Source organism: Larus michahellis, chromosome 8 (genome assembly GCF_964199755.1).
Source record: "Larus michahellis chromosome 8, bLarMic1.1, whole genome shotgun sequence".
NCBI lineage: Eukaryota > Metazoa > Chordata > Aves > Charadriiformes > Laridae > Larus > Larus michahellis.
In genome coordinates this window covers 15485870-15510342 of record NC_133903.1, presented here as the reverse complement: position 1 = coordinate 15510342, position 24473 = coordinate 15485870, and the positions used below count along the sequence as shown (strand labels likewise).

Below are 24473 nucleotides of genomic sequence, written 5' to 3'. Positions count from 1 at the left end.
CTCTAATTTAATGGGGATTTATTACACAAGTGGCAGATTTTGGTTTCGTTGGAAGTACTCACTGTGTAAGTTCTGTAGAGTCTGAAAACAGCCATGTGTATTTTTCTGCAAGCTTTAGCTGTTATTTGCGAAAGTGAGGATGATGATGAAATATTTCTGAAGGCATGAATCAAGATGCTTGTCATTCAGTAATAGTGGAGGGGGAAAAAAAAAAATATTTCTTTAAAGATCAGATAGCGAACTTACATTTAGATGATTTTTTTTGTTTCCCAGAGGCATGAATTAGAGATACCTTTAAGCTCAAAGAAATCAGTGTTACTTATTTCTGGAGCAGAGATTCTGTCTAACTTGCCATCTCTCGGCTCCCACCAGTGTTCAGATTCTACTTAAAAATTCTGTCTCTGTAGCTTCAGGCTGTTTGCAGTGTGCTTCTGCCGTGCCTTTCTTTCCAGGTATATTAAATAAGGCATATTTACATTGTGTAACTAAATGCTGTCTCTTATAATGCCGTGTCTCTAAGCAATTATAAATGAGACTTAGCGATGTCTCCTACCTAGCTAGAATTTAAAAATTGCTGGATTATTTGAAAAACCAAGCATTTCGGAATAAGCTGCCGCTGATGCCCTGGACTGAAACGTTCCAAGTTTCAGTTTGGTCATGTCCAGTCTTCTCTACCTCCTGCCACACTGGGACCACAGGGGTTACTTCCAGAGCGCTCATCAGTGTCCATGTAGGTGTCTTTCGATAAATGTAAAACAACTCCTGATAACTTGTTTTCTTTCACGTTTCTTATACAAAGGAGAAATTATAAAATCAAATGCAGATAGAAGAAAACAAAATTCAGAGTTTTAACCACTCTTACTTACAAATACATAATATACACTGAATGTGTTACTGGTTTATCTCTTGGTATTGAGTAATGGTTTTCTTTCCAAATAGTTCTAATTTACTTGCGCAGTTTGCATATCTTATTTTTTTATTATTTTTCAAAATTTAATGGGAAAAATATTTTCATGTTGGTATTGAATAGTAGTCTTGATTTGCAAACACTCTTACCAGTTTTACTTTGTGGACAAAAACGCTCGAGAAGAGCAATACAGTGGAATTTGTTACTGTGTGTTCCAAACTTCAGAAAAACAACAGTTTTTAAATATAATGATAGTAGTTTTCTCTTAGACAGTGTAGTAAATGCACAGTTTCCTAAAGCCATTTGAGTAATGGAAAAAATGTAATAATACCTTTTAAAATGTGTGTTAGATTTCTTGGGTTTGAGGTTTTGCCTCGTGTACAGCATTTATGGTCTTAGACCTTTGCTAATCTGTTCTGCCAAATGAAGTTAAGTTTTGAAAATATTTTCAGAATTCCTCTATCCATTGAAAACCTCATTTAGTATGTTCTTAGTGGCGTTGTATTTGAGCTAATTCTGTGAAATTGTTGCTCCTCTATCAGTATGGTAGGGGAGTAGTTCAGAAATCAGTTTTCAATGATTGCACACCTGTACCAACAGCTAATGCTGCTAATGTTCGCTGGTAGCCTGCCAGTGGGGGAGAAACAGATGCCGCTCTAATTAATAGTCAAAATTAATACCCTTCATGAATGAAAATTATTGAGGGAAGGCAGTATAAACAAGTTAATTCTCTCTCAGTATTCAGAAATTTGACTTGCTTTTTCTTCTTCTATCTCCACCCCTGAAGGGTTTCTTTTATGAGTCTGGAGAGTAGACATGCAGAACTCTTTCAGGTGGCATCAGTACGCTATCCTGTACTCAGCAGAAATTAAGTTTATCTGCAGAATAAAGGCTGATGTGTAGATCCTTCATGTTTCTAACCAAACGTACGTTTCTAACCCAAGATGTATATTCACTTCATGAAGAAGTATGCCTTTTTTTTAACTCTTCGCTAGTAGCAAATAAGAAAATCTGAGATCAATTTTTCTTCAGTATTGCTTGTTTTCATTTCAAAATCTTGTAATCTTAATATATAGCTTACGATCATTTGGGCGCAGGTCTTCTGAACTCTTCTTTGAAAAACGAGGGTGTATTTTAGTTGTTTTCATATCATTTCGTATGCCTTTATTCACCTCTGACACTTGTTTGTGGAGCGCTACTATTTTTCTTATGCTTGAATAATAGCACATCATCTCTGTTTTGCTTCAGTGTGCCAAGTAAGATGTGCAAGGATGGAGTACATTGCTGTCATACCATTAAAAGGATATTTTGATTCCAAGGAAGTACAAGCGGTGCATTCCTTTTGCAATAAAAATGCTAGCTTGATTTAAAAAGTGTTTCCTACAAAGAAATAGGTAATTACATTGATAGCACATTAACAGAATACGTAACTTGAGTAAGGATGCAACAATAAATCAAATAAAGTAATTACATAAATTGAAGCATCTTTTTGAAAAGTAGGACAACAAGTTATCTGAGTGTGTTATTTATTTAATGCTAGCTTAATATCACAAGAGCAAACAGGTAAAGTACATCAAACTATTAATTATATGGATTCATGCTATAGCTTATAATAAATGCTTACTTACAGCTTCTCTTCAAGGGAATTGCTGATAGGAGTTAAAGCATAACATCTTGAATTATTCAGAAGTATCTGAATTATGATGGGTAGATCTAAGTGATACCCAGAAGAGCTTTGATATTCAAACAGGACAAAGACAGCACAAAGGCATTTTATCAATTCTCTTAAAGTTGTTTTGATTTATTTTGTTGGTTTTTTTTTTTAAAGATTTCTTAGTGGCTATGGGATTTGAGTCATTCCTTCCTGCACACATTTTTTTCAAGCTACAAACTACTGTTCTATAGTTTTGAAAAAAGAAAATACTTACGGTTTAGTAGGATGGATCATTATCTTGTTTTAAAATAAAATAAAAAAAAAAGAATTTCCAAAATGTTTTACAAGGTAAGATTTAAAAAAAAAATAAAAGGGTGAATATAAATGTTGCCATGATTCCTTTAGACAAACCCTTATCCAGCAACAACCAGTATCTGATGTTTTCAAGGCGATTGGTTTCAGTAACAAGTTATTGAGCCATTTTTAATTTGATTTGGTAAAATTCCATTTAAGCAAGCAGTTATCTCATAGTTTTTCTAATAATTTCTCTTAACTCCTATAAAAGATGAAGAGGTACTATACTGCATCCTGGCAGAATTTGGTTTTTCCACAGAGGATTAGGTGACTCAGGCTGGGATTTGCTGCTTTCAGCAAATACGATGGCTATTTTGAATCAGTTCTCGGTAGCGTAATTTTTGATGAGTTGTAAATTAGAGATAACAATCTAACGATCATAGTTGGCAAATACTGTAGGGCGCTTGGTAACACAGGTGGCAGTTGTGACAGTTACACAGTGAATGGCAGCTCCTGGTCATTCATTGCCGGCTGCTCTTCTTCTCCCCTGCCCATGGGAAAGGGTCTGGAGGTGGAGGACGGGCATGTTCCCAGCACCGCTGGGTTAATTGCTCCTTGGTCCCAAAGCCAAAGAACAGCAGGGCAGCTTTTTAGGGGTATAAGTTTTGAGAAGATTCTGTCTTCTAAAAGTTAGTAATACTGGAGAGCGCATTAAAACAGCAATAATTTTGGCCATGAGGATTGTTCAGGTACTCTTGTTTTGAAGCAACACTGAGGGCAATTTTAAGAAGCATTTTTAGATTTGTTTTAACAACTTCATCCCCAATTTGAGCTCATGTTACAGCACTTTTATATCCGCACTAACTAAAGAGAGATATTGATCTCTTGCTTGGCAATGGAGATGATATTTTTCTAAGGCTCAATCAAGAAATCTGTGAAGAAGAGAATTTATTTTTTATGGGAGTAGGGGAGCTATTGCTTCATTTATGTATTTATTTTTTGAAGTGAATGCTGATTTTGAGTGAAATTCCTGAGAAATGTAGCTTTGGCCAAGGAAAGAATAAGAATGGACGGTAGTTTATGCTGTAATGATCATATTTGTATCACAGATCTTGAGATTCAGGCTGCATCCTTATTCCCTCCCCATACTGAATATAGTTATATTTTCATTGTAACTAGGTACTGTATAAATCAAATTCCACTATGCCACGATCGTTTGTGTCTTGTGTCCAGCAAAACCTCTGATCCTGAACTCCGTGGGCACGGTGGCTGGAGTCAGATTCCCAGCCAGATCCCCGGACAGTTCAGGGCAGGTACGGCAGCAGATGGGTTGCAGGTTGCTTATGGCAGGAATGGAGCTCAAACGTTTCTCTCTTATTTTATGATGAAACAAATATAATTTGACTTCTCGTGGTGCTGGTTGTCTTGGTGCATATGGAATATAAATGAAACAAGGAGATGGGATTAAATGTGTAAATTTAGAATTCTTTTGGAAGGCAGTTCTGCTGGAAAATTTGCAAATATACAGGGAAAATGATAAAGTGTTAATAACGGGAGTTGTGTGAGGTTGCAGTATAAAGAATCATTGAACAAAGTGAGACTTGTCATTTTCAAAGGTAATAGGGGGAGTAGAGAAAGAAATGGAGTAATTTAAATATGAAAGGCAATGAAATGGAATGAATCAAAGTATGACTAACAAGGTGATTTAGTGAGATGTAGTTAAGCTGGATGCAGTGTGATTTCAAAAAGAACAGGGTAGATTTAGTAATAGAAATGTAGATGTTCCTAGCAAAATACAAAATAAGCAAAAAATTCTAAGTGGATCTACTGTTTAGTAACAACATTTTCGGTGTAAAAACTATTATGTATTTAATTATAATTTATTTAATTTTAAACCACCTCATTCATACATGAACAATCACATTAAAAAAAAAAAGAAGAAAGACAACAAATTGCAAGGTTGTTGTAATGTAAAATAAACATCGAAAGGGAAAAAATAAATGGGTCATGACTTTACAATGTCACTCTAAAATAAACAGTGAATATTTTACTGTGAACTAAACAATGTTGGATAAAATAAAAGATGAATAAGACTGAGAGATAAAAAAAATTAAAGTGTAAATACCTAGAACCTTCTTCTATATGATGGGCAGAAAATTAAAATAATGGAGTGTATGAAAGGATAATAACCATTGTCACTTGTTGGTGACCTAATATTGGACTAGTGAGACCATTGGTTACATACAATGTTTCAGTAATACCTACCAAGGCCTTAGATACTTTGCAATGATTTTAGCTTTCACAGCTGACATGCTAAATACATGCCATAAATTATCTGAAATTTTGGCAAACTGTTAAATGGTTTAAAGTAGTGGATTTCTGGCTCAAAGGATTTGGCCCTATGAAAACAAAGTAGATACCTTATTTGATGTATTCCTGTGCCTGATTAGCACGGCGAAGACTGCATACAGAGTGTACCTATATTGTAATAAAATATGTGAATTCTTTATCTGTATCTAAGTACAGAATAAAATTTTATTTTCCTCATTTCATTGTTTCCCTCACTAAATGGGAAGTATTATTGTTTATTTAAAACAGGAAAAAATCCAGATTCCTTTTTAGATTAAAAAAATATCAAAAATGAGCTCTGCACTGAAGATTTGTATGCTGAGCATGTCAGACTGTGAATCTTTATTATTACTGAGCTTTATCCTTGAGTACATAGCTTGCAATTCAGTTTGAATATTAAGTGTCAGGCTCAAATGCGCTGGTGAGAGATTTGCAGCAGCCAGCAGGTTCCTGATCCAGCCCTAGAAGCCTTTGACCTCTCTCTTCATTGATAAGTGGTCTTATTTCACATGTGTCAGCGTACTGGTGTGAAGCTCCTGATGCTGTGAGTGATGGAAAAGTTACCATTACCTGTAGTTTGTGATTTTCGTACTACACTAGGAGAGGTTACAGGTGAAGAAAAAGATGTGTGGAACTGGTCATTCAGAAATGTGGAGGAGGACGTGTGATGCTTACAAATCCACTTCTTTTTCTACTTGGATATGGCACATCTAGAAAGAACTGTAGTTAAAAGCCCCTTTTTTTTTCTTTACAGTTAGCAAATCTGAGAGAAATGGTTCAGCAGAGATGTATTCTGTGTGCCTGGGTTATAGGTTGCATCATTTATATTTGTGCTTTATGGTCGCTCTTTCTCCCATGAAAATCAAAATTTGATTAGCATAGGCAGAAAGGTTTTGTAGGGTGTGTTGCTCTTCGGGAAAATCTACTGGGTGGTACGTCCCGTGAACCGTGTTTGGGATCCAGCATGATGGTGTATGTGACATCTGGTGGGAAGGCTTGGCCCTTTCAGGAGCTGATAACTTTACAAAAGCCAATTTTCCTGAAGATAGGTAACAGTCAGCTAACCCATCCCACCCCCTCTCTGCCCAATCTGTCAAAGGATGATTGTGTTTTTCCCTGCTGATAAAAATTTCTGTGGACCAGAAAATGCGGAGTGTCTACCCAAACTAGATTTTTGTCCACAAGAAACGTGCTTCAGTGAGTGGAATGTGCTGTACCCTTTAACTATAGTTCTTCTCTTAGGGCTCCTAACTCCCATGTGCTACTGCATTGCTCCCAATGTGCTACACTTTCCTCATCACGGCAGGAGATGCAACCTAGAGTTCAGCTGTTTCTGTAAGAATAATCACGTCATAAATCACAAAGCTATTGAATAAACTGCTTTTTTTTTTTTTTTTTCTTTTCCTTTTGTCAACTTTACTTTCCCTTGTTCTGGTCATTAATTTCAGATGGTATTTATTAACATTTAAAACTCTTAAGCAATGTCAAAATTTTCATTATAAAGAAGAAAAAAAAATGGGCAAATTTACCATTCTTTTCTCTACACGTGAAATTTCTTTCAAAACTGTATAGCTTATACAGGCATGATTCATTTCTTGACCTGTGATAGATAAGAGAACCATTAGTTTAAAAATGCAAACCTTAAAAAGCCTTTTCTGAAAGTATAATGTTCCTGCTTTTTAGTCTTTGTCAGTATCGGGGTATTCAGTGCTAAAAGCTCACCATTGGAATTGATAGAAGAAGTTCTCTTCAGTTGGAGTTGATAACGGTTAAGCCTTTTTCAAATTACTTGGTTATTTCTGCATCTCCTTTGAATGCCTTGTTCACTTGAATTTGTGATAAATGATCATTTAGTCTAGCGGGCATATGAGTGTATTACCATGGTTAAGCGTATGAGTCATCTTACTGATGTTTGTGGAATTGTTCTACCCGCTCAAGACCTTTGGTAGAACAGTCTCTATTGCAGAAGAGTGAGGAGGAAAGAAAAAATTTTGAAGAAAAGTTGTAAAAGTGTTATTTGTAAAGTAGCAGGTATAATGACTATAGTACTGGAGAAACTTGGTGCCTGGGACTTTGCCACTTCCCTGCACTGGCTGGGAGATGATTTTCCCAGGGTGGTACTTGTGCATTTGTAGCCAGCTGGCTTTGCAGCCAAAGTTTTGAAGATTTTTTTTTTTTTTTTTTTTTTTAAGGGACCTTTAAAAAGCTGTTCAAGAACTTACACTAATAAAACAGTCAATATATAAAATAGAGGGTTGGGTTGGGTTTGGGTTTCTTTTGGTTGGAGTTTTTTTGGAACTGCTTTTGAAAAGATTTTCAAAGAAACAAACCATTTTTTTATTACTTTTTCAGTATAAGTAACATTTTTCATTAACCTTGAATAATTTCCAAAGTTTATTTTTTGTTGTTCTTTCATACAGAGATAGCTTTTACTTCTGTATGTTTTACGCATCAGGAATAAACATGCGACTGTATTTTTGGTGCAGCAGCCTTATGTTAATAAGAGTGCTTTTAGGTAGTCAAATAAACATAATTGTCATCATTCTGTGTTTACTGTACCCGTCTCCCCCCATTGTCTGTGCAGACTACGACTGGTTTAAAAAAGAAATAAAATCATTGAAAGGATCTTTGAATGTCACTGCCAGTACTACAGATTATTTTACCCTTTTTGAGCTGTGAGTTCTGGAAGTCTGATGTGTGCAATAATGTAGTACATTTATCATATTGATCAGTCTTTGTACTTTGGGCAGTTTGATCAGTGTTATTGCAGGCAAAGATACGCATTTTAACATTGTTTGTAGTGGCATGAAATGAGAGTAAGAGGTGTTGCAAGAAAGCAACAGAGATAAGTGATATTAGGTCACGATAAAACCCATGGTCATTATGAAAAAGAAGTATTTTGACAGCAATTAGTGATGTTTGTGATTACAGTAGTACTACTCTAATATGAGGAGAGGCTTGGTAGTCCGGCGAAGTGCTGACAGTTTGATGACTTCTCTCGAAAGCTTGAAAGCACTGAAGACTTTGCTCATCGACTGAGTATGCACAAAATCACAATAATTGATGTAAGGCATTTTTGGTGCTTAGCAGTGTAAAAATATAATTTGACTAGGGTTCTTTTCAGAACTCTTTAAACATTAAATTGAAATAAAGAAGTAAAAACATCGCTAAAACCCACTAAGGCAGGAATGAACGTCTGTTGTATGTAGGCTTGGAAAGGAGGGGAATCACATGAAAAGATCACAAATTTTTCAGGTTAAACCCTCTAAAATTGCATTTCTTTTTTTAGAATTTCATTACTAATTTGTGTGAAAGAGAATTGACTTTTGTTCCCGTGCAGAAAGGGGCTGCCTATGGAGGACAGCCAGTGACCATTTAGCATGACTTCTGTGCAATCTGTAGAAAATGCCGATCATATTCTTAGCATCACAACCATTTAGGCAGTAATAGATTTTGATTATTGATTTGGGCTTTTTTTAATAATTTTGTGAGAGGCTGAGGTTGTTGCTAAAGGTCTATTTAGTATGTTGTAGAAAACAATTTAAATTTTTGTTTCTTTATTGAGGAAGTGTTGAGTTATGAAACTAAAATATTGTTAAGAATATAACCAGTAAAGTACATCACAGTGCTTCCCCCACCCCCTTACTTTCTCTCCCACAGTCCAGTTGATGTCTTCATGTATTTTTAGGACATTAATCTTGATAATGGTAGTGGAATGCTACGTATTTTTGAAAAATGGATCTGAAGTGAAACAGTGAAGAAGTCAGTAGTGAGGTACTGATGCCATTTGTTATATCAGCCATGTCTACATCCTGATTTCCTACCTTACTGTGACTCCATTTGTCCTTTCCCAATATTTCTTTCGGTTTCATAATGTGTTTACTGTTATGCTTGATACTACAGTTTTTATGCTGAAAATATTTAAACTTCTGCATGGCTTCAGTCACAGGAACAACCATTTTGAACTCAGTGTCTTACCTTAGATTTAAAGAAGTAGGCATTTATTTAAATGTTCTGGCAATTTCAGTCATCCTCTCAGGGCAGGGGTATATACCTTGGTGATAATGCTTTTACCTGCTAAAAGGTTTGTCCCCATCTTTCTTAAAAGCCCCCTTTAGGTACTGCAAGGCTGCAATAAGGTCTGACCAGAGTTTTGTCTTCTCCAGGCTACCCCCCAACTCTCTCAGCCTGTCCTCATATGAGAGATGTTCTGTCCCTCTAATCATTTTTGTGGCCTCCTCTGGGCCTGCTCCAACAGGTCCATGTCTTTGCTGAGCTGGGTTCTCCAGAGCTGGATGCAGTACTCCAGGTTGGGTCTCAAGAGAGTGGAGTAGAGGGGGAGAATCACCTCCCTCTACCTGCTGGCCATGCTTCTTGTGATGGAGCCCAGGATGTGGCCTTCTGGGCTGTGGGCACACATTGCTGGCTCATGTCTAGCTTTTCATACACCAGTACCCCCAGGTCCTTCTCGGCAGGGCTACTCTCAATCCCTTCATCCCCCAGCCTGTATTGATGCCGGGATTTGCCCCGACCGAGGTGCAGGACTCTGCACTTGGCCTTGTTGAACCTCATGAGGTTCAGATGGGTCCACTTCTTGAGCCTGTCCAGGTCCCTCTGGATGGCATCCCATCCCTCAGGCGTGTTAACCGCACCACTCAGCTTGGTGTCTCCTGCAAACTTGCTGAGGGTGCACTTGATCCTACTATGCCATTGATGAAGATATTGAATAGTACTGGTCCCAGTACGGACCCCTGAGGGACACCACTTGTCACCAGTCTCCATCTGGACATTAAGCCATTGACTACTACCCTCTGGATGTGACAGGTTAGTAGTTCCCAGGGTGCTCCTTTCTACCTTTTTAAAAATGGGTGTAATGTTTCCCTTTTTCCAGTCACTGGGGACTTCACCTGACTGCCATGACTTTTCAAATATCACAGACAGTGGCTTGGAACTACATCAGCCAGTTCCCTCAGGACTCTGGGATGCATCTCATCGGGTCCTGGAGACTTCTGTATATTCAAGTTCCTCAGATGGTCACAAACCTGATCTTCTCTTACAGTGGGAGGGACTTTGCTCCCCCAGTCCCTGCCTTGCAGTCCATCCACTCGAGAGGTGTGGGGAGAGAGGTTGCCAGTGAAGACTGAGGCAAAAAAGTTGTTGAGTACCTCAGCCTTCTCGTCTGTTGTTACCAGTTTGCCAGTCTTGCTCGCTGCTGGGATGTGCTTTCTTTGACCTTCCTATTCTGGCTGCAATAACTGTAGAAGCCAATCTTGTTATTTTTTGTCCCCCTTGCCAAGTTCAGCTGCAGCTACGCCTTGATCTTCCTGACCCCATTCCTACACAACTGAGCAGTGTCCCTGTACTCTTCCAGGATGCCTGTCCCTGCTTCCACTGCCTGTGCATTTCCTTCTTGCCCTTTAGTTTGACCAGCAGGTCTCGACTCAGCCATGCCAGTCTCTCACCTTCCTTTCCTGATTTCTTGCACCTGGTGATCAAGAGCTCCTGCACTCTATAGAAAGTGTCCTTAAAGATCTGCCAGCTCTGTTCTGCTCCCTTGTTCCTGAGGGCAGTGTCCCAGGGGGTCCTATTGACTAATTCCCTGGAAGAGCTGGAAGTTTGTTTTCCTAAAATTCAGGGTCCTGACTTCACTCTTTGCCTGACACATATACCTCAGGACTGCGTACTCCACTGGTGCCTGATCACCGCAGCCCAGGCTGCCTCCAATCCTGATATTACTAAGTTCATTTGCACTGGTGATCAACAGGTCTGGTATCGCGTTGCCTCTGGTAGGGCTGTCTGTTACCTGACTTAAGACATTATCCTCCTTGCACTCCAGAAGTCTTTTCCAGCAGATGTTGGGGTGGTTGAAGTCCTCCAGCGGGACGAGAGCCCCCTGTAGCTGCATCAATAGGCTCCCCTTGAGCCTAGTAGTAGCAGTACTAGGGTGGCCTGTAGTAGGTGCCAACTAATATTTGACACCAAACAATATTTACAGACAGAAGCATACAGAATAGAGTATCAACCAACAGATACAATGCAGAGTGCTAACATTTGGCCTTAATACTTCAAATAAGTTCTTATGCCAAGAAGAGCTATTCAGTTTCAAATGGCATTTGGACAGATCCCTACTCACACTCACCAAGTCTCAGTATTTGTCCTCACAAAGAAAACTTCCATGATTCCTGCATGCAAAAATATGCTCTCTGTACTCCTTGGATTCCAAATGTGCTGGATGCCATGTTACTTTTGGGACAAAAGTTTACTTAATTTTGACAGATAAACATTGAAACCTCATAGAAAATTATTTTCACAGGACTTTAAAGTATTCTTCATTTTATAGTGAATATTTCCAGAAAATTATCCTTTGCAGTGAACACTGTATATCCTATGTATTCATTCTTGACTGTACATTTGGTGTAGTTGGTTGTACTTTTCCCTTCTACATGAAGTTTCACTCTTGACATTGTATTAAATGTTTTCCTACTCCTTGTGCTGCTTCTGTATCCACAGAGTACAGTCTGTGCTTAGTGCTTCATTCTTCCTAAGATTCTTGTCCTTTAGAAAATTGACCCAGGGCACCTTGCTTCCATCCTGCTCTTGTCACACAGGCAACATGCCCTGGCGACATCGGGCCACCTTTCCATCACAGGACTCCCAGCAGCAGCACTCCTAAGAGGGAAAATGAATCAATGAGAATCTTAACACAAATGTATCGTGAGGCTGGTGACTGTGATTGCATTGATGGCCAGGTTTAAGCACTGTGGTTTCAAATGGAGATGTCCTGGGGCCTGGTGGCAGCTGGCTGGTGCTGGAGAGAAGGAAGCCAGGAGCTGTGTTGGAGCAGTCCATGCCCTCCCCCATGGGTTGCAGCCCCTCTGGTTCTGAACACAGGGGACAGAGCCAAGTATTCGAAACAGGATCCGTCCATTGACGGCCCCAAGCCAGGTGGTGAACCAGGCCCAGGATCCTTCTGGGGAGTCCAGTCAGGACAGCAGTTCAGTGGGACAGAGAGAGGACAGAAAAAGTGGATCTAAAGTCCGCACAGGAAACAGGACTGAAAGGGAGACTGGAGAGAAGATGCAATGTAGGTCCAGGGGGTCAACCCTGGAGACAGGTTGCCTGCAAGCCATGTCTGAGGTCCAGCTGGAGATGGGTAACCCCATGGTATAGTTTAGGCCAGCATCCAGAGCCTGAGAAATACTATTTTTTTTCCCATTGTGGTAAGAAACCTTGTTCTGTCAAATATTCATTAGAATGATCACATTCCAAAAAAAAAAATAGCAATAATAAGGTGATGCTTAAGACTTATGATTAAATTTAATGGTAAAGTGCATCTAGAAATGCTCAGTAAATGGTTTCAGTCTACCTCTTCTAAGGCTAATAAATGCAGTGAGATTCTCTGTCTGCATAGAGTATGTTAGAATAAATATCAAATATAGTTTATCGTATTCCAGTTGCATTTCTTTTTTTTTTTTTTTCCTTTCCTCTTTTTTTTAACCTGATGTTCTAAGGATTTCCTTTTAGTGCCTACGAACATCTCCTTTTGACAGACAGTGCAAATTAAAAGATATGGCTAGGCAAAGGAAACTGGAACCCAAATATGCCCCCTGGGTTTTCATTTACAGTTAGAAGCTACAGACACAATTACTGCTGACAGAAATTCAGAAGCCAGTGGCAGAGTGCATGTGGCAGTAGACTCATGCCAGGCAGTAATTGGGAAGATTATTTTTAATCAGAGCATATCCTACAGCCCAAACATTAGAAATCTCTTGTAAGGCTGACAGGAAATTAAACTGAGACCAAACAAAAAAGCCTCAAAATAGAAGTAATATGGTTAGAAGTCTAATGATGGTAAAACTCACTGCTTGTTGTATTTGGCTGTTATCTAAAGGGAATGACTTTTAACTTGCAGCAACAGATAACATTGTCTAATTGCATTTTGAGAACAGAATTAAAATAAAAAATATCAGATTAGATTAATTTATACGTAGGCTTTTGATAAAGGTGTGAAGCTGAAGGTGTTAAGTCAGGCTTAGTAATCGTGTATATGTATTAGTAGTAACTTTTATTATTGCTTTAGGGTTTTTTGAATTTTTTTTATTTTTTATTTAATATAATGCTGAAGGGAGCTACTTCTGTGCAAAAATACTATAAAGTCTGGGTTACTCTTGGAATGCTTGGGTATGGTGACTATTTATGAAGCCAGAATGGCCTGGGGCTCTCCTTCTCGATGTCCCTGCAGCGTGAGCTCTGCTCGATGGGCTGCCTGAGCTGCCTGCCCTGGGGAGAGGAGACCCTGGGGCGTTCTTAGGACTTGCTACGCACCTGCAATTTTCACCTGACAGCACAACTTTCCCAGCTTTAAGTGAATCTCAAAACATCATCTTCTCTGCCAGACTTTTACATACATACTTAGCAGGACTTCTAGTTGACTCAAGTTTTCCCATTCTCAGGACAGAAAGTCTGGAGCAGTGCAGAATGCTGGTAACTCTGCTGTTCATCTGATGGAAGGTCTTGCTGTTCTCGTATATGCCTGTCACATACAAGTGTTGTAATGCCAGGTGCAAGCAAAATGTTGCTAATTGTATATTTATTTCTGTGTGATAGGAGTGCAGAACAAGAGCCTACTTCTTGTTTTGCTAAGATATACGACAGCTGTGGAAAAGAAAATATCACGTTGAAAATGCGCCTTACATTTCTCCATAAGGCTGCTTTTAGCTGTGTGGACAGTCTTAATGACATTTTGTGTCAGTACAAAGAATAATAAGGTATAGCGTTGAAGTCCATCATAGTCAAGTAGGTTATCGTGAGACTTGTAAATAGGATTTTATCAGAAAGTAGGTGTGTTGGTTTTTTCCACAAAAGTATTAGCTTTTTTCAGCTGTTGTTTCCTTCTACTAAAAATTGCTTCGTATAATCATGTAAATGTGACTGAAAAACCTTGCTTGTTGTTTAGATATTGCCTGAGTAGCTAGATAACAAATAAAGTGTACTTCGTAACACATGCACTTTATGCAAAGCGGTCTTCATGAAACCTGGAAATACAGAAATGCTCTCTGTAATAGTGCATGGAACTGCATCTGCCTGGTTTGCAGGAGCCTCCGGGTGTGCTGGGCAAGGAGCCTTCCGTAACTGGCTTGTGTTACGTAGGACAGCTGCACTGGTTCAGGCCAACTCATATCCAGACTGGTGATGGAGAAATCTTTACAAACCTTTGTAAAGTTTGTAAATGTGCCACCCTTCATTTTGTCCAACAATATGGTAATAAAGTACCTTCGGTGGTGGTACGGAGCCCAAGGCTGTGGCTGGAGTTCCACTCTCCTTTTGCAGCTGCTTTTAGACCATTTGTTTTGAGGAAATCCTGACTTCGCATGTCGTACTCAGATTATTAAACATTTTAAAGAATGTCTGCAGTCAGTAGAGCATGAAACTTTAATATTTCTATGTGGAGGAAATTAGAGAGGGGTTATACAGTACTGTAAAATCAGGCAAAATTAATAATTACTCATTGATTAAATATTATAGCCAAGTTAATTGCTTTAGAGGTAACTATTTTTACACTTGCTCTGATTTAATACAGCAGTAATTTGTAAATTACATACAACGTTATATTCCTATTTTTTCCTGGAGTTGCATATGTTCTTAAAATTCTATACATCTTATTTCTCTGTGGATTCTGAGTTTCCTCAGTCACTAGGGTGTGCAAATGCAGGATAAATAAGGAATACTAGCAGTAGCAGTTGGGAGTATAAAGTTTCTAAAATTAATGATAGGGAACATTATGCTAAATAGAAAGTCTGCTAGGATTGAGTTGTCAGATACAAGAATTTCAGAAAAGGAAAATTAATCTACTATAAGCTCAGTGAGGTAGCATTTTAATCAGTACGAAGTCGTAAAAAATTAGAGGTTGCATTTGAAAACTCACAGTGACTTCAAATTGTGAAAGGCAAGTACCCCTGATGGAGAAAACCTGAGAGAAAACCTTAATTTTCAATTATTCGGTGACTATGACTAAGTTTCACTGTGGCACTACAAGATGGTCCTAAATCAGACGTCATTTTTGAAAATGTGGGCTAATTACTTTAAAAAACCCACAGCTTCTCAGGGATTTTTAAGGAACTCTCGATACCGTTAATTTACCTTGTGTTATACTTGGGGATATCTTTGATCTCACACAGAGAAACACTTCCCAGAAAGGATAATATGCAGTAGTTTTAATGTATAGTTTATGGGCGTATGCAGCCTTCTTACGTGAGCTGCCTTTTCTGTTGTATTTTTATATGTGTGTGGTTCATTTTATTTCATAAATAAAAATAGACTTGTACCTTCAGCTCAGAAATTGATTAATGTGAGGGTTTTTTTGATAAGAGAGTTGCAGTTACTGATAGGAGCTGCAGTCGTGAGGTTGGATCTTACTGTGGTAGATACTCTCCTAGTGATGGTCCTTGCTCTGAGGAGACCAAAATGCAAGTATATTTTCTGTTGCTGATTATCTCTTTTTCAGATTCCAAAGTTGTTGGGTTTTTTATCAATACGTACGATAGTTGCAATATTACCTGACATGCTTATGGAACATGTACCTTTCTGGTACTGCTTCCTTGCTCTTTTTATTTATCCTCAGCTGCATTAGAGAGAGCCACTACTGATTTTTTGATTTACTGATTATTATTTTTTTTATGTTTGTTTCTTGGTTTAAAATGAAATCATATATAAGGAATAACACGTTTGGTGAAATACCATTCAGTATATTTACTGTTTGGAATTTTACTGAGGTGGATAAAAAGTATATTAAATTTGTCTACGGAATGCTTTTGTAATACATAGACCTAGGTGTGTATTTTCTTTGAAGACTCCAAATATGTACAGCGTTTCTATTTTCAAGAGTATTTGTATCAGAGCATCTATACGACCATTTACACATGGAAATAAAAAATGCAGGTAGGTACAATCTGTTACGAAAAACATGGCTGAGCTTACTGTAACTTCTAAAATTCAATGAATAATTCAGTAAAACATTACATGTCACCAGCTGCTCATCAGTAAGAAAAAGTGGCATGGAATAGACTGTTACCCTATTCTAATTCCCAGCTAAGTGCGTGTATAATATATTTTGAATGGCCCCTTTTGTTTATGTATTGTATGATCATTTTTCTTTTGCAAAATTGCTTGAATTTTTCATTTGAAAAGTACAAAAAAAGTAAATCAAAGTTGTGTGTTCCTATCGAAACAGAAACCTGTACTGGGGAAAATTGTGAACTATGGCATAGTAATTGCATGTCTGTTTTAGTAGGTAAGTTCATAATGCAAACATGGGATTTAAGTTTCTAATAAGTTGTGAACTGCTTGGAAATTTTTACTGTCCATTGAGTGATTAATAAATACATAATAAAGTCTTTGTTGCTGTTTATGACTCAATAAGCAGATTATGTTGTTCGGCTTTGTACTACAACAAAAATGCAATTATGACCCAATAGTGTACGCAAACCTTCTTGTGAAAGCCCAAATAATGCATTAGCAATTTCATTTTTTGCTACAACACTTTGAATCTTAAAGCCTGCCTTCAGCCTTCCATGGGTGCGGGGCACAAAGACGATCCCCCTTGAATCACTCATTTACAGTACAAATGTATTTTTCTTTTCTTAGGAAACTACACAGAAGCCCCATGCAAGTGGTGCCTATTGTTTTCATGATCAGAGCCTGCTTTCTGTAAGTGCGCTGATTTTGTTGTTGTTTATTCTATTTTCCTTGGAATTTGACTGAAATCTCTGTTGTGCTGTCATAATGAATAAGGACATACTTTGGATTTTGCCACTTGCCACGCTCTTGCTGGATCGCAAGACTAATAGGCCATAAACAAAAGATCTGATACCTTTTGGTCTTCAGTGAACAACAACTTGCTAGTGACATGATTAGAAAATAATCTTCCCTGTCTCTGGCTGTAGGTTAAAGTGCTTTTTTCTTCTATTTCCCTTGTACGTGCTAGGGTTGTGTTACTATTGTATTTATTTTATCTTTGGCTGATTCCATCAGAAATAAATTACTTTGTATACAGGTTAGTCACAGACAGTTTTTATCCCTTAGAACAGCCATGGATAATTAATCACGCTTTCTTTTTTAAACGCACCCATAATGTCAGAATAGGGAATATCATGAATTCATCTCTAAAATTTATAGGATGTGAAAAAGTATTTGTGCTGATTCATTTTTTGCTTTTTTCCTTCCTGAGAAGACGCTTTCGCATCCAAACTACTTGTTGCTCGTTCATACTTGGAATTTATCTTTTCTTGTAAAGTTTTTCTTTTAAACATTTGATTAGAAACAATATTGATTAAGCACTTTTTAATCGGGATATAACTTTCAATACTTGTAATAATAAATACAGAAGTATCAGAAAAACAGTGTATGATTCTTGTAGATGTGTATTTTGTACTTCTCAAACAATCTTTAATAATCCTCTGTAAAATAATTTGCAATGCTCTGTATTGGGTAATAAGCATGGCTTGTTCTGTATTGGGCTGACTGAATATATTTATGTTTTTATACATTTATAATTATGCTTTTCTTTTTTCTGTGTGTAGAAAGTAAAGGAGTTGCACATGTGTATTGGAAAAATAATAGACTAGATTCACTTTTTTGTTCAAATGTATTGAGTTGAGTTCTTCCCCAACACACAAAGTTTGATGTCATTGAAAAAATCAGACATACGGTCCTTGTTAGAAATAAGAAGAGTTTTATGTTTTTTCTCCTACACTGAGCACAATCTTCCTCTTAATGTCTTTGAAAAAAGATTTCATTATTTCAAAAAGACTGCCTGGCTTACAGGAGAAAAAAAAAAAAGCCTGTTCATCTTAAGGACAGATTTAAATCAATTCTGTAGTGCTCAGCATGCTTGTTGCTTTTAGCTTTTCCTCTGTCACAAACAGTATTTTCTATCACAGAATAACCTTACAGCTCTTAGCAGAATTTGATGCAATTGACAGCTTTTGTTAGCAAAATTCTGGTAAAAATTGCAAGAATGAGGTTGGGGTTTCTAACCCATGGGAGACAGTGGTCCCTGAGATAATTACTGGCATGTTTTTAGGAAGCTGACATTAATTTGACTGTGAATATATTGCTTCAGTATCTGTAAATGTAGTTGAAGGAAAAGATATCCATCTTCCTTCAACAAGCTAAACCAGAGATTTGGGATATATGACAAGAAAGAGGAAGAAAATACTCATTTGGAATTTGGGGAAGGTTTAATGCTGCCAAATCTCAATGCTCATAATTGGTTTTATTATTTTCCCTTGTGATCATAACCTAACCAGCACAATGAATATCAATCAACTTCTAGGGCTGAGAGGTCATTTTTTTACCAAGCTGCGACTGAAGTCCAGGATGTTGCCTGGTAACGGTCTATGTAGATGAGTTGGCTCTTAAGTACACCATATGGCTGGGCGTTGTGCCCTATTCACCCGTGACATGGTGTACACATGTAGTACATTACTGATTATAAAATGGTTTGTCCCATTCCCTTATTTAGAAGAAGCATTTAAAAATAGCAATGCCAATCCAACACAGACGTGTTAAGATTCTGGAATTGTATGTAATGAAACAAATTTCTGTCCGAGTGTGAAAATCCTCATGTAATAATCACAGTAAATTTTGTGTTCGCTATGCTTCAGTTGAATTTCAGTATAATTTCTAGCTACGGTTGCTTTACAGCAATTATTTTTCTGTTTCATTTTGATAGATAAATATGTTGAGGTAAGTATAGTTTTAACAGTTTAATTACAGAGAAATCCTGGATTTTAAAATTAAATTTTGTAATGTAGTCAGTTGATTCTACCAGATAGTCTATGGATTTATTTGGCATTTGACCTTTTATTATTTGTGTGGTAATGTCTACCGTACTCAACCAAAGCTGCAGCGCATTGAGCAAACCAGTAAACAAAGCAATAAAAGACAGTTGCAGAAAACAACAGCTAAAAATAAACATGACAGGCAAAGGAGATAGAATTGTTCCAAATATACAATGGGAAATCAAGCACAAAGAGAGTGGCAAGAAGTTTGTAGTAGAAATGGATGTAAAATCTAGATGAGCAGAGTCCTCACTCATTCCCATAACTGGAGGATTTTTCCCATTCCATTGTCACGAGGTGGAATTCATTAAGGTGGGAATGCTGCAGAGCGCGGCGTTAGGCAGGGCACGTGCCGTGGTCTCTGTGCTCTGGCTCTTGTGTGCTGGGTAAAATTGAAAGGCAAGAAATGGGATTGATCTTGTATATAATGACAGTGATCTGCACCAGTAGAATGGAAGATCATTGACTGGTGTCCCAGTTCAGAAAGCTGGACAGTTAGTGGTTATGTTGCATTTCTCTGTGCCTAGCTTATTTGGAAAGATGAATTATTGTGCTTAGCCCTCCCCTACACAACTCCCTTGCCTAAAGCTATAATTCTTTGCAAAGAAGCCACTTCTCTTTGGCATTCCACTTAAGTTCTCTGAAAACAGTTCAGAAAAAAGTAGAAGAAAGCTGGTATCTTTTCCACGATCTATGGAAAGTTCATACAGTTGCTTTTTTGAGAGAAAAATTCAGTATATTTGCCCATTCTATTGGTTTTTCTTAATCTTCAGGTTGTATATAGTTGTTACATAGCTTGAGAAACGTACTGTAGTTAAGCGATCTTGTTGTTTTATTGCTAACACGTTTCCTTGGCTAGGAATTTTTAAGGTAATAGAGAAAGAATGAGACAGTAGGAATTTTTAAGGTAATAGAGAAAGAATGAGACAGTAGTGCTGCTCCATGTTCGTTTGATAGTTGCATCCTTTGGAAGATCTGCTGTGATTAGTCACATTTTAAACCCCGATAGATGAAAATGGAAGTATGCAAATATGCTGTCCGTCTCAAAACAGTCTCGTCTTCACCTCTCCTACGGTCTGTAAAGGCCTACGAAGCCATTGAAAGGCATTTGAAAACCCCTCCTCTTTAATTTTAGAGCTGTGTTTTCCTTTGAACTGTAAACATGTTGAAATAAGTAACAGAAAAATAGCTATTATGGCAATGAAAATACTTTATTATCAGGGATTATGGGTCCCTTTTCCCCCCTCATTAAACACATCTTTTAAAATTGTTAATATAATAAATCTATTTTCCAAAACAACATGCCAAGGAGGAATCTGAGGAGTTTAGTATGATCTAGAGATTTCTACCTGAGAGGCATGAAGAAAATAATTGTGAAAGAGACCTATTATAAAATATCATAATACTCTTAGAAATAAACCAGTATTATAACCTTTTTCTACTAAATGTATAAGGAAAAAATATTTTAATGATTGCGTTCTTATTTATTCATCTCTCTGTATTCTGATGTAGTCTGAATGGTAATATTAGTATAGAGAGCTGAATATTTTTAAAATTGCGGCACTTTGAATTACTGATATCTGTGAATTACAATAAAAAAGGGTTGAAGAATGGTAGTTAGATAACGTAAATGAAGCAGTAAGTTCTGCTCCATTACTTCATCTGAGCTAGGATGGGGAACTGTTTAGTTGTTAGTATCTCCTCCATTGTCATATTATTCATTGTTGTTTTGCAATATCTTCAAATATCTTCAATAGTTATTGTAGGAATTCATTAAGGACCAGAAGCAGCGAGGCATTTACACGCTCCTAATGATAAGCAGCAGAATAGTCTCATGGATGTTTTTTCTTCCTAAAAAGCTTAGCTAAGGTGGCTGTCTGACCTGTGTTTGAATTTTTTCTAGTGCTGGAGCAAGGTAATTCAGTTTTAGGTGGTTGATTGGTAACATTACTTTTCCATTAGTTAGACACATATTTAAATACGATTTTTAACTCCTTCCTGCCTAGGGAACTAAATATACTACCTTTGTTTAGTTTAGGGTTTTTTTATAGTCTGCATGTTCCCAGGTTTACCTTCTTTCATTTCCCATAGGGGAAGAAAATGTTGGGTTTTGGGTGTCACAAATTTGAAGTTTATATCAGTAAAATCTCTAATGATCTTAGACAAAAAGAGCATGTATGTGGTAGCAGGTTTGCATGAATCGCTGTTAAACCACTGCTGTAATTTATGATTACCTAAATTGTAAAAGGGCAGGGGTTTATGTTTGTACAACGTGCTTAATCACTGCTGCAGATAATTATGTATGTTTGTATTTAAGCATCTAAAGAATTTAGAAGTTGCTTTCTCAAAGCAGATTAAAGAGGATGAGGTTTACTGAAATTGAATCAGACTGACTTTTTGAAAACAAGAGACAGACTCCTAGCACACATGGGCTTTTGGAAATACTACCCTAGATTATTGTGAACCGTGACTACTCCGTTAGGAAATTATTTGCTCTTGGTTGTATACAAATGTACGTGTGAAGAAATATCTAATCATTACTGCTTTTCTCCTTTTAAGAATGCAGTCAGTATTTCTTTCTGATGGATTCCTCTGTGATCTTTCTAAACCCTCCATCTTTGTAAGTGGTGCTTTGAGTCTACCAAGTAAAAGCAGTAGGGGTCGAATATGAATTAACCTTAGGACCTGAATTTACCATACGTAGCAGCCTGTTTTCTGACACTGCTGAGATACTTCCTTCATAAACATTACCTTGCAGACACTTTCTTATTCAGGCATTATGAACATTTTCATGTGCATGTAAACACTTAGCTTAGAATTCTTCCATAGGCATCTGTGTGCGCTCTGGATATTCTCCAGATTACAGCATTAAGATGTTTTTGATCAAGTTCATTTCCATAGCATTGTGGCATTTAAGAGATATCAAGTCCCAAAATTCCTGGGAGATTAGTATGTGTCATTATCTCTTTATTACAGAAGGAGAAACCAGAAAATTGAACAGCCTGGCTGATGTGCCAGGAGAGGGAGTAGAGCAGAGCTAGGATTTGAATTCGTAGTTCTCAAATCCCAAATCATTGCCTCCGTTACTTGGCCATCTTTCCTCCTGCTCTCCCTCTATTCCAATACCTTTTGTTGTTAATGATTTTTACATTTAACAAGTGAAAAAGAACTTAGAATTTCATGCTCTCTCCTGTCTCATAAAAAATTGAAATTTTTCCTGAAGAAAATCATGCATTTATTAGTAAAGTCCTATCAGCATAGCTCAAAGCTAATTGAAATTTAACAGTTCTCATGATGATCTGGGTCATGTCAAGGGTGTTAGCATTCTTTAATAAAGATATACATTTGATCCTTTTTTCTTTTTCTTTGAAGAGCTTACAGACTTCTATAACTTTTTCTGATAATGCTAATTATGCAAAGTGAAGGTACAGTCATTACAGGTGTTTGCATAGTTCAGTATAGCAAACGTTGTTAACTGTATTGATGATATTCTGGGCTTTGGGGTATGTTAGCAGCCCAGGGTTCCTGGAGGATTCGTGTCTGTGTTGCTGCATTACTGCTGCTGTGCGTTGAAGTCTGGGTGTTGCCATGCGGTTGCTGCCTGAGCATGGCGAGTTCAGCTGGGGCTGTCTTAGAGCGGGGCAAAGCTGTAAGCCTGCAGCAGTGCGTGCACGCAGGGTTTTGCAGTAAATGCTTGGTAAGTCAGGCCTATGTGCAATGGGGAGTCACTCTGTCCCTGCACATGATGCATTCATAGTTGATCTACTGCCACAAGGTTTGGCTTTTTGTGCGTTGTGTGTTGCCACACACAAGGTTTGGCTTTTTGTGCGTTTTGTGCGTTGTGTGTGCCAGCTGTCCTGGCAGTGTCCCCTCTCAACTTCTTCTGCACCCCCAGTCCACTGGCTGGAGAGGCAGAGTGAGGAAAAAGAGCAAGAAAAAAAAAGAAACAACAAAAAAAATAGAAGCCCTTGAAGCTGTGCAAACAGCAATAGTCTGACAGTAGCAGTAACACTGGTGTGTTATCTACAATGTTTTAGTTACAAATCCAAAACACAGCAGCATATGGGCTGCAATGGAGAAAATTAACTCTATCCCAGCCAGACCCAATACACTCTAAAACTGCTGCTTTTCTTCTTCACTCTGAAGGTTCTGCTTCCTTCATCTGCACTCCAGAGAAACAGAGTTTTATGAGCACATATGGAAAAGAGAGAAAGTGGTGCAATAGAAACACCGAAGGAGTGGTGGTTTTGTTTGTTTGAGGGTTTGTGGTTTGTTTTTTTTCTTATCTTGAGGGATATTTTGCACAGCTAAATGACCCAGTTAAAAAAAAATAATGTGTATATATATTGGGTCTACACTGAGAAAAGATTGATCTGAAATCCTTCACAAATTATGTTTTTATCAAGACCAAGTTGTTGTGTGCTATTGATTTTTAGATCTGCACAGTCTACAAGTAATAAAAGTTGCAGAGCCAAAATAATTTAAAGTGGTTTTCTGTCTTTTGTATAAGCCAGGTTAGGATATTGAAGTACAAATCAATTGTTTTGCCACTCAGATTCCTTGAAACCCAAAAGAAAATTTCAGCATGAGTTACGGTTTCCAGATGTTTGTATTTTCTGTTTCTAAATCTTATCCTACAGGCAATGGGGCTTGTTGTGTCTGACAAGCTTTTCTGCAACTTGGTCACCAGTAGTACAACAGATAGCTATAAAGAAAATCATGCCTACAGGAGGCAGAATCATCATAGGTGACTCCTAACAGCCAAAATGTGAAATATAATTATGCAAAAATCACTTGCAAATAGCAACATCTACACAGGATTAAATCTGAAGGTAGAAGGGCAATGACAAAGTGATAGCTGCTCCCATCTATTTGTGGCTGGTCTATATTCTCTTACCTGCACTGCTGCACCCTTTCATAGGTGATCAGTTTTACTACTAAAACATTGTGAATATTCGGACGATAAGATCTTGAATGTATCAGAGCAGAATCAGTTTCATAGGGGTGGCTTTGTCATTCAAGGCAAAAATTCTGAATACATGAATTGTGGGGCTTAAATAATATTAATCTGGAAATATTTTATTCTAGCTCTTAGCTACTGATGAACACACTAATAAAACAAACTAAAACAGATATTACAGAAGCAATTTTATGGCATATCAATGAGATTTCTTATTACTTACTCGGGAATGTTAATTTAAGGAATGTGGTTAAGAGGATATAGATTTACAACCTACAGGTGTGCTTAGAACAATAGACCCTTGCTTATTTAATAGGTTGTGGGGAAAAAAATTGTTCTTTTATACTTGATGTTTAACTACCATGGAAAAACTGCATTTGCATAACTTGATGAATATTATTACAGCTAGGGTTTTATTTGTGCTTTATCGTGTGACAAAGGGAGACAGCAGTAAAATTCTTAAGAGAG

At 37.6% G+C, this 24473-nt stretch overlaps 1 protein-coding gene across 39 annotated transcripts in view; it reads left to right on the top strand.

Annotated features, from left to right (window-relative positions):
- Nucleotides 1-24473, top strand: part of RBFOX1 (RNA binding fox-1 homolog 1) — a 910365-nt gene that overhangs the window by 128972 nt on the left and 756920 nt on the right. For 36 of the 39 annotated variants that reach the window (XM_074599130.1, XM_074599146.1, XM_074599156.1 and 33 more), the window contains exon 2: nt 16848-16910. The exons of the other annotated variants lie outside the window; for them this stretch is intronic. In XM_074599130.1, coding sequence (XP_074455231.1) covers nt 16848-16910 — 63 coding nt within the window. The remainder of the gene's footprint in view (nt 1-16847; nt 16911-24473) is intronic. 39 annotated transcript variants of the gene reach the window in all.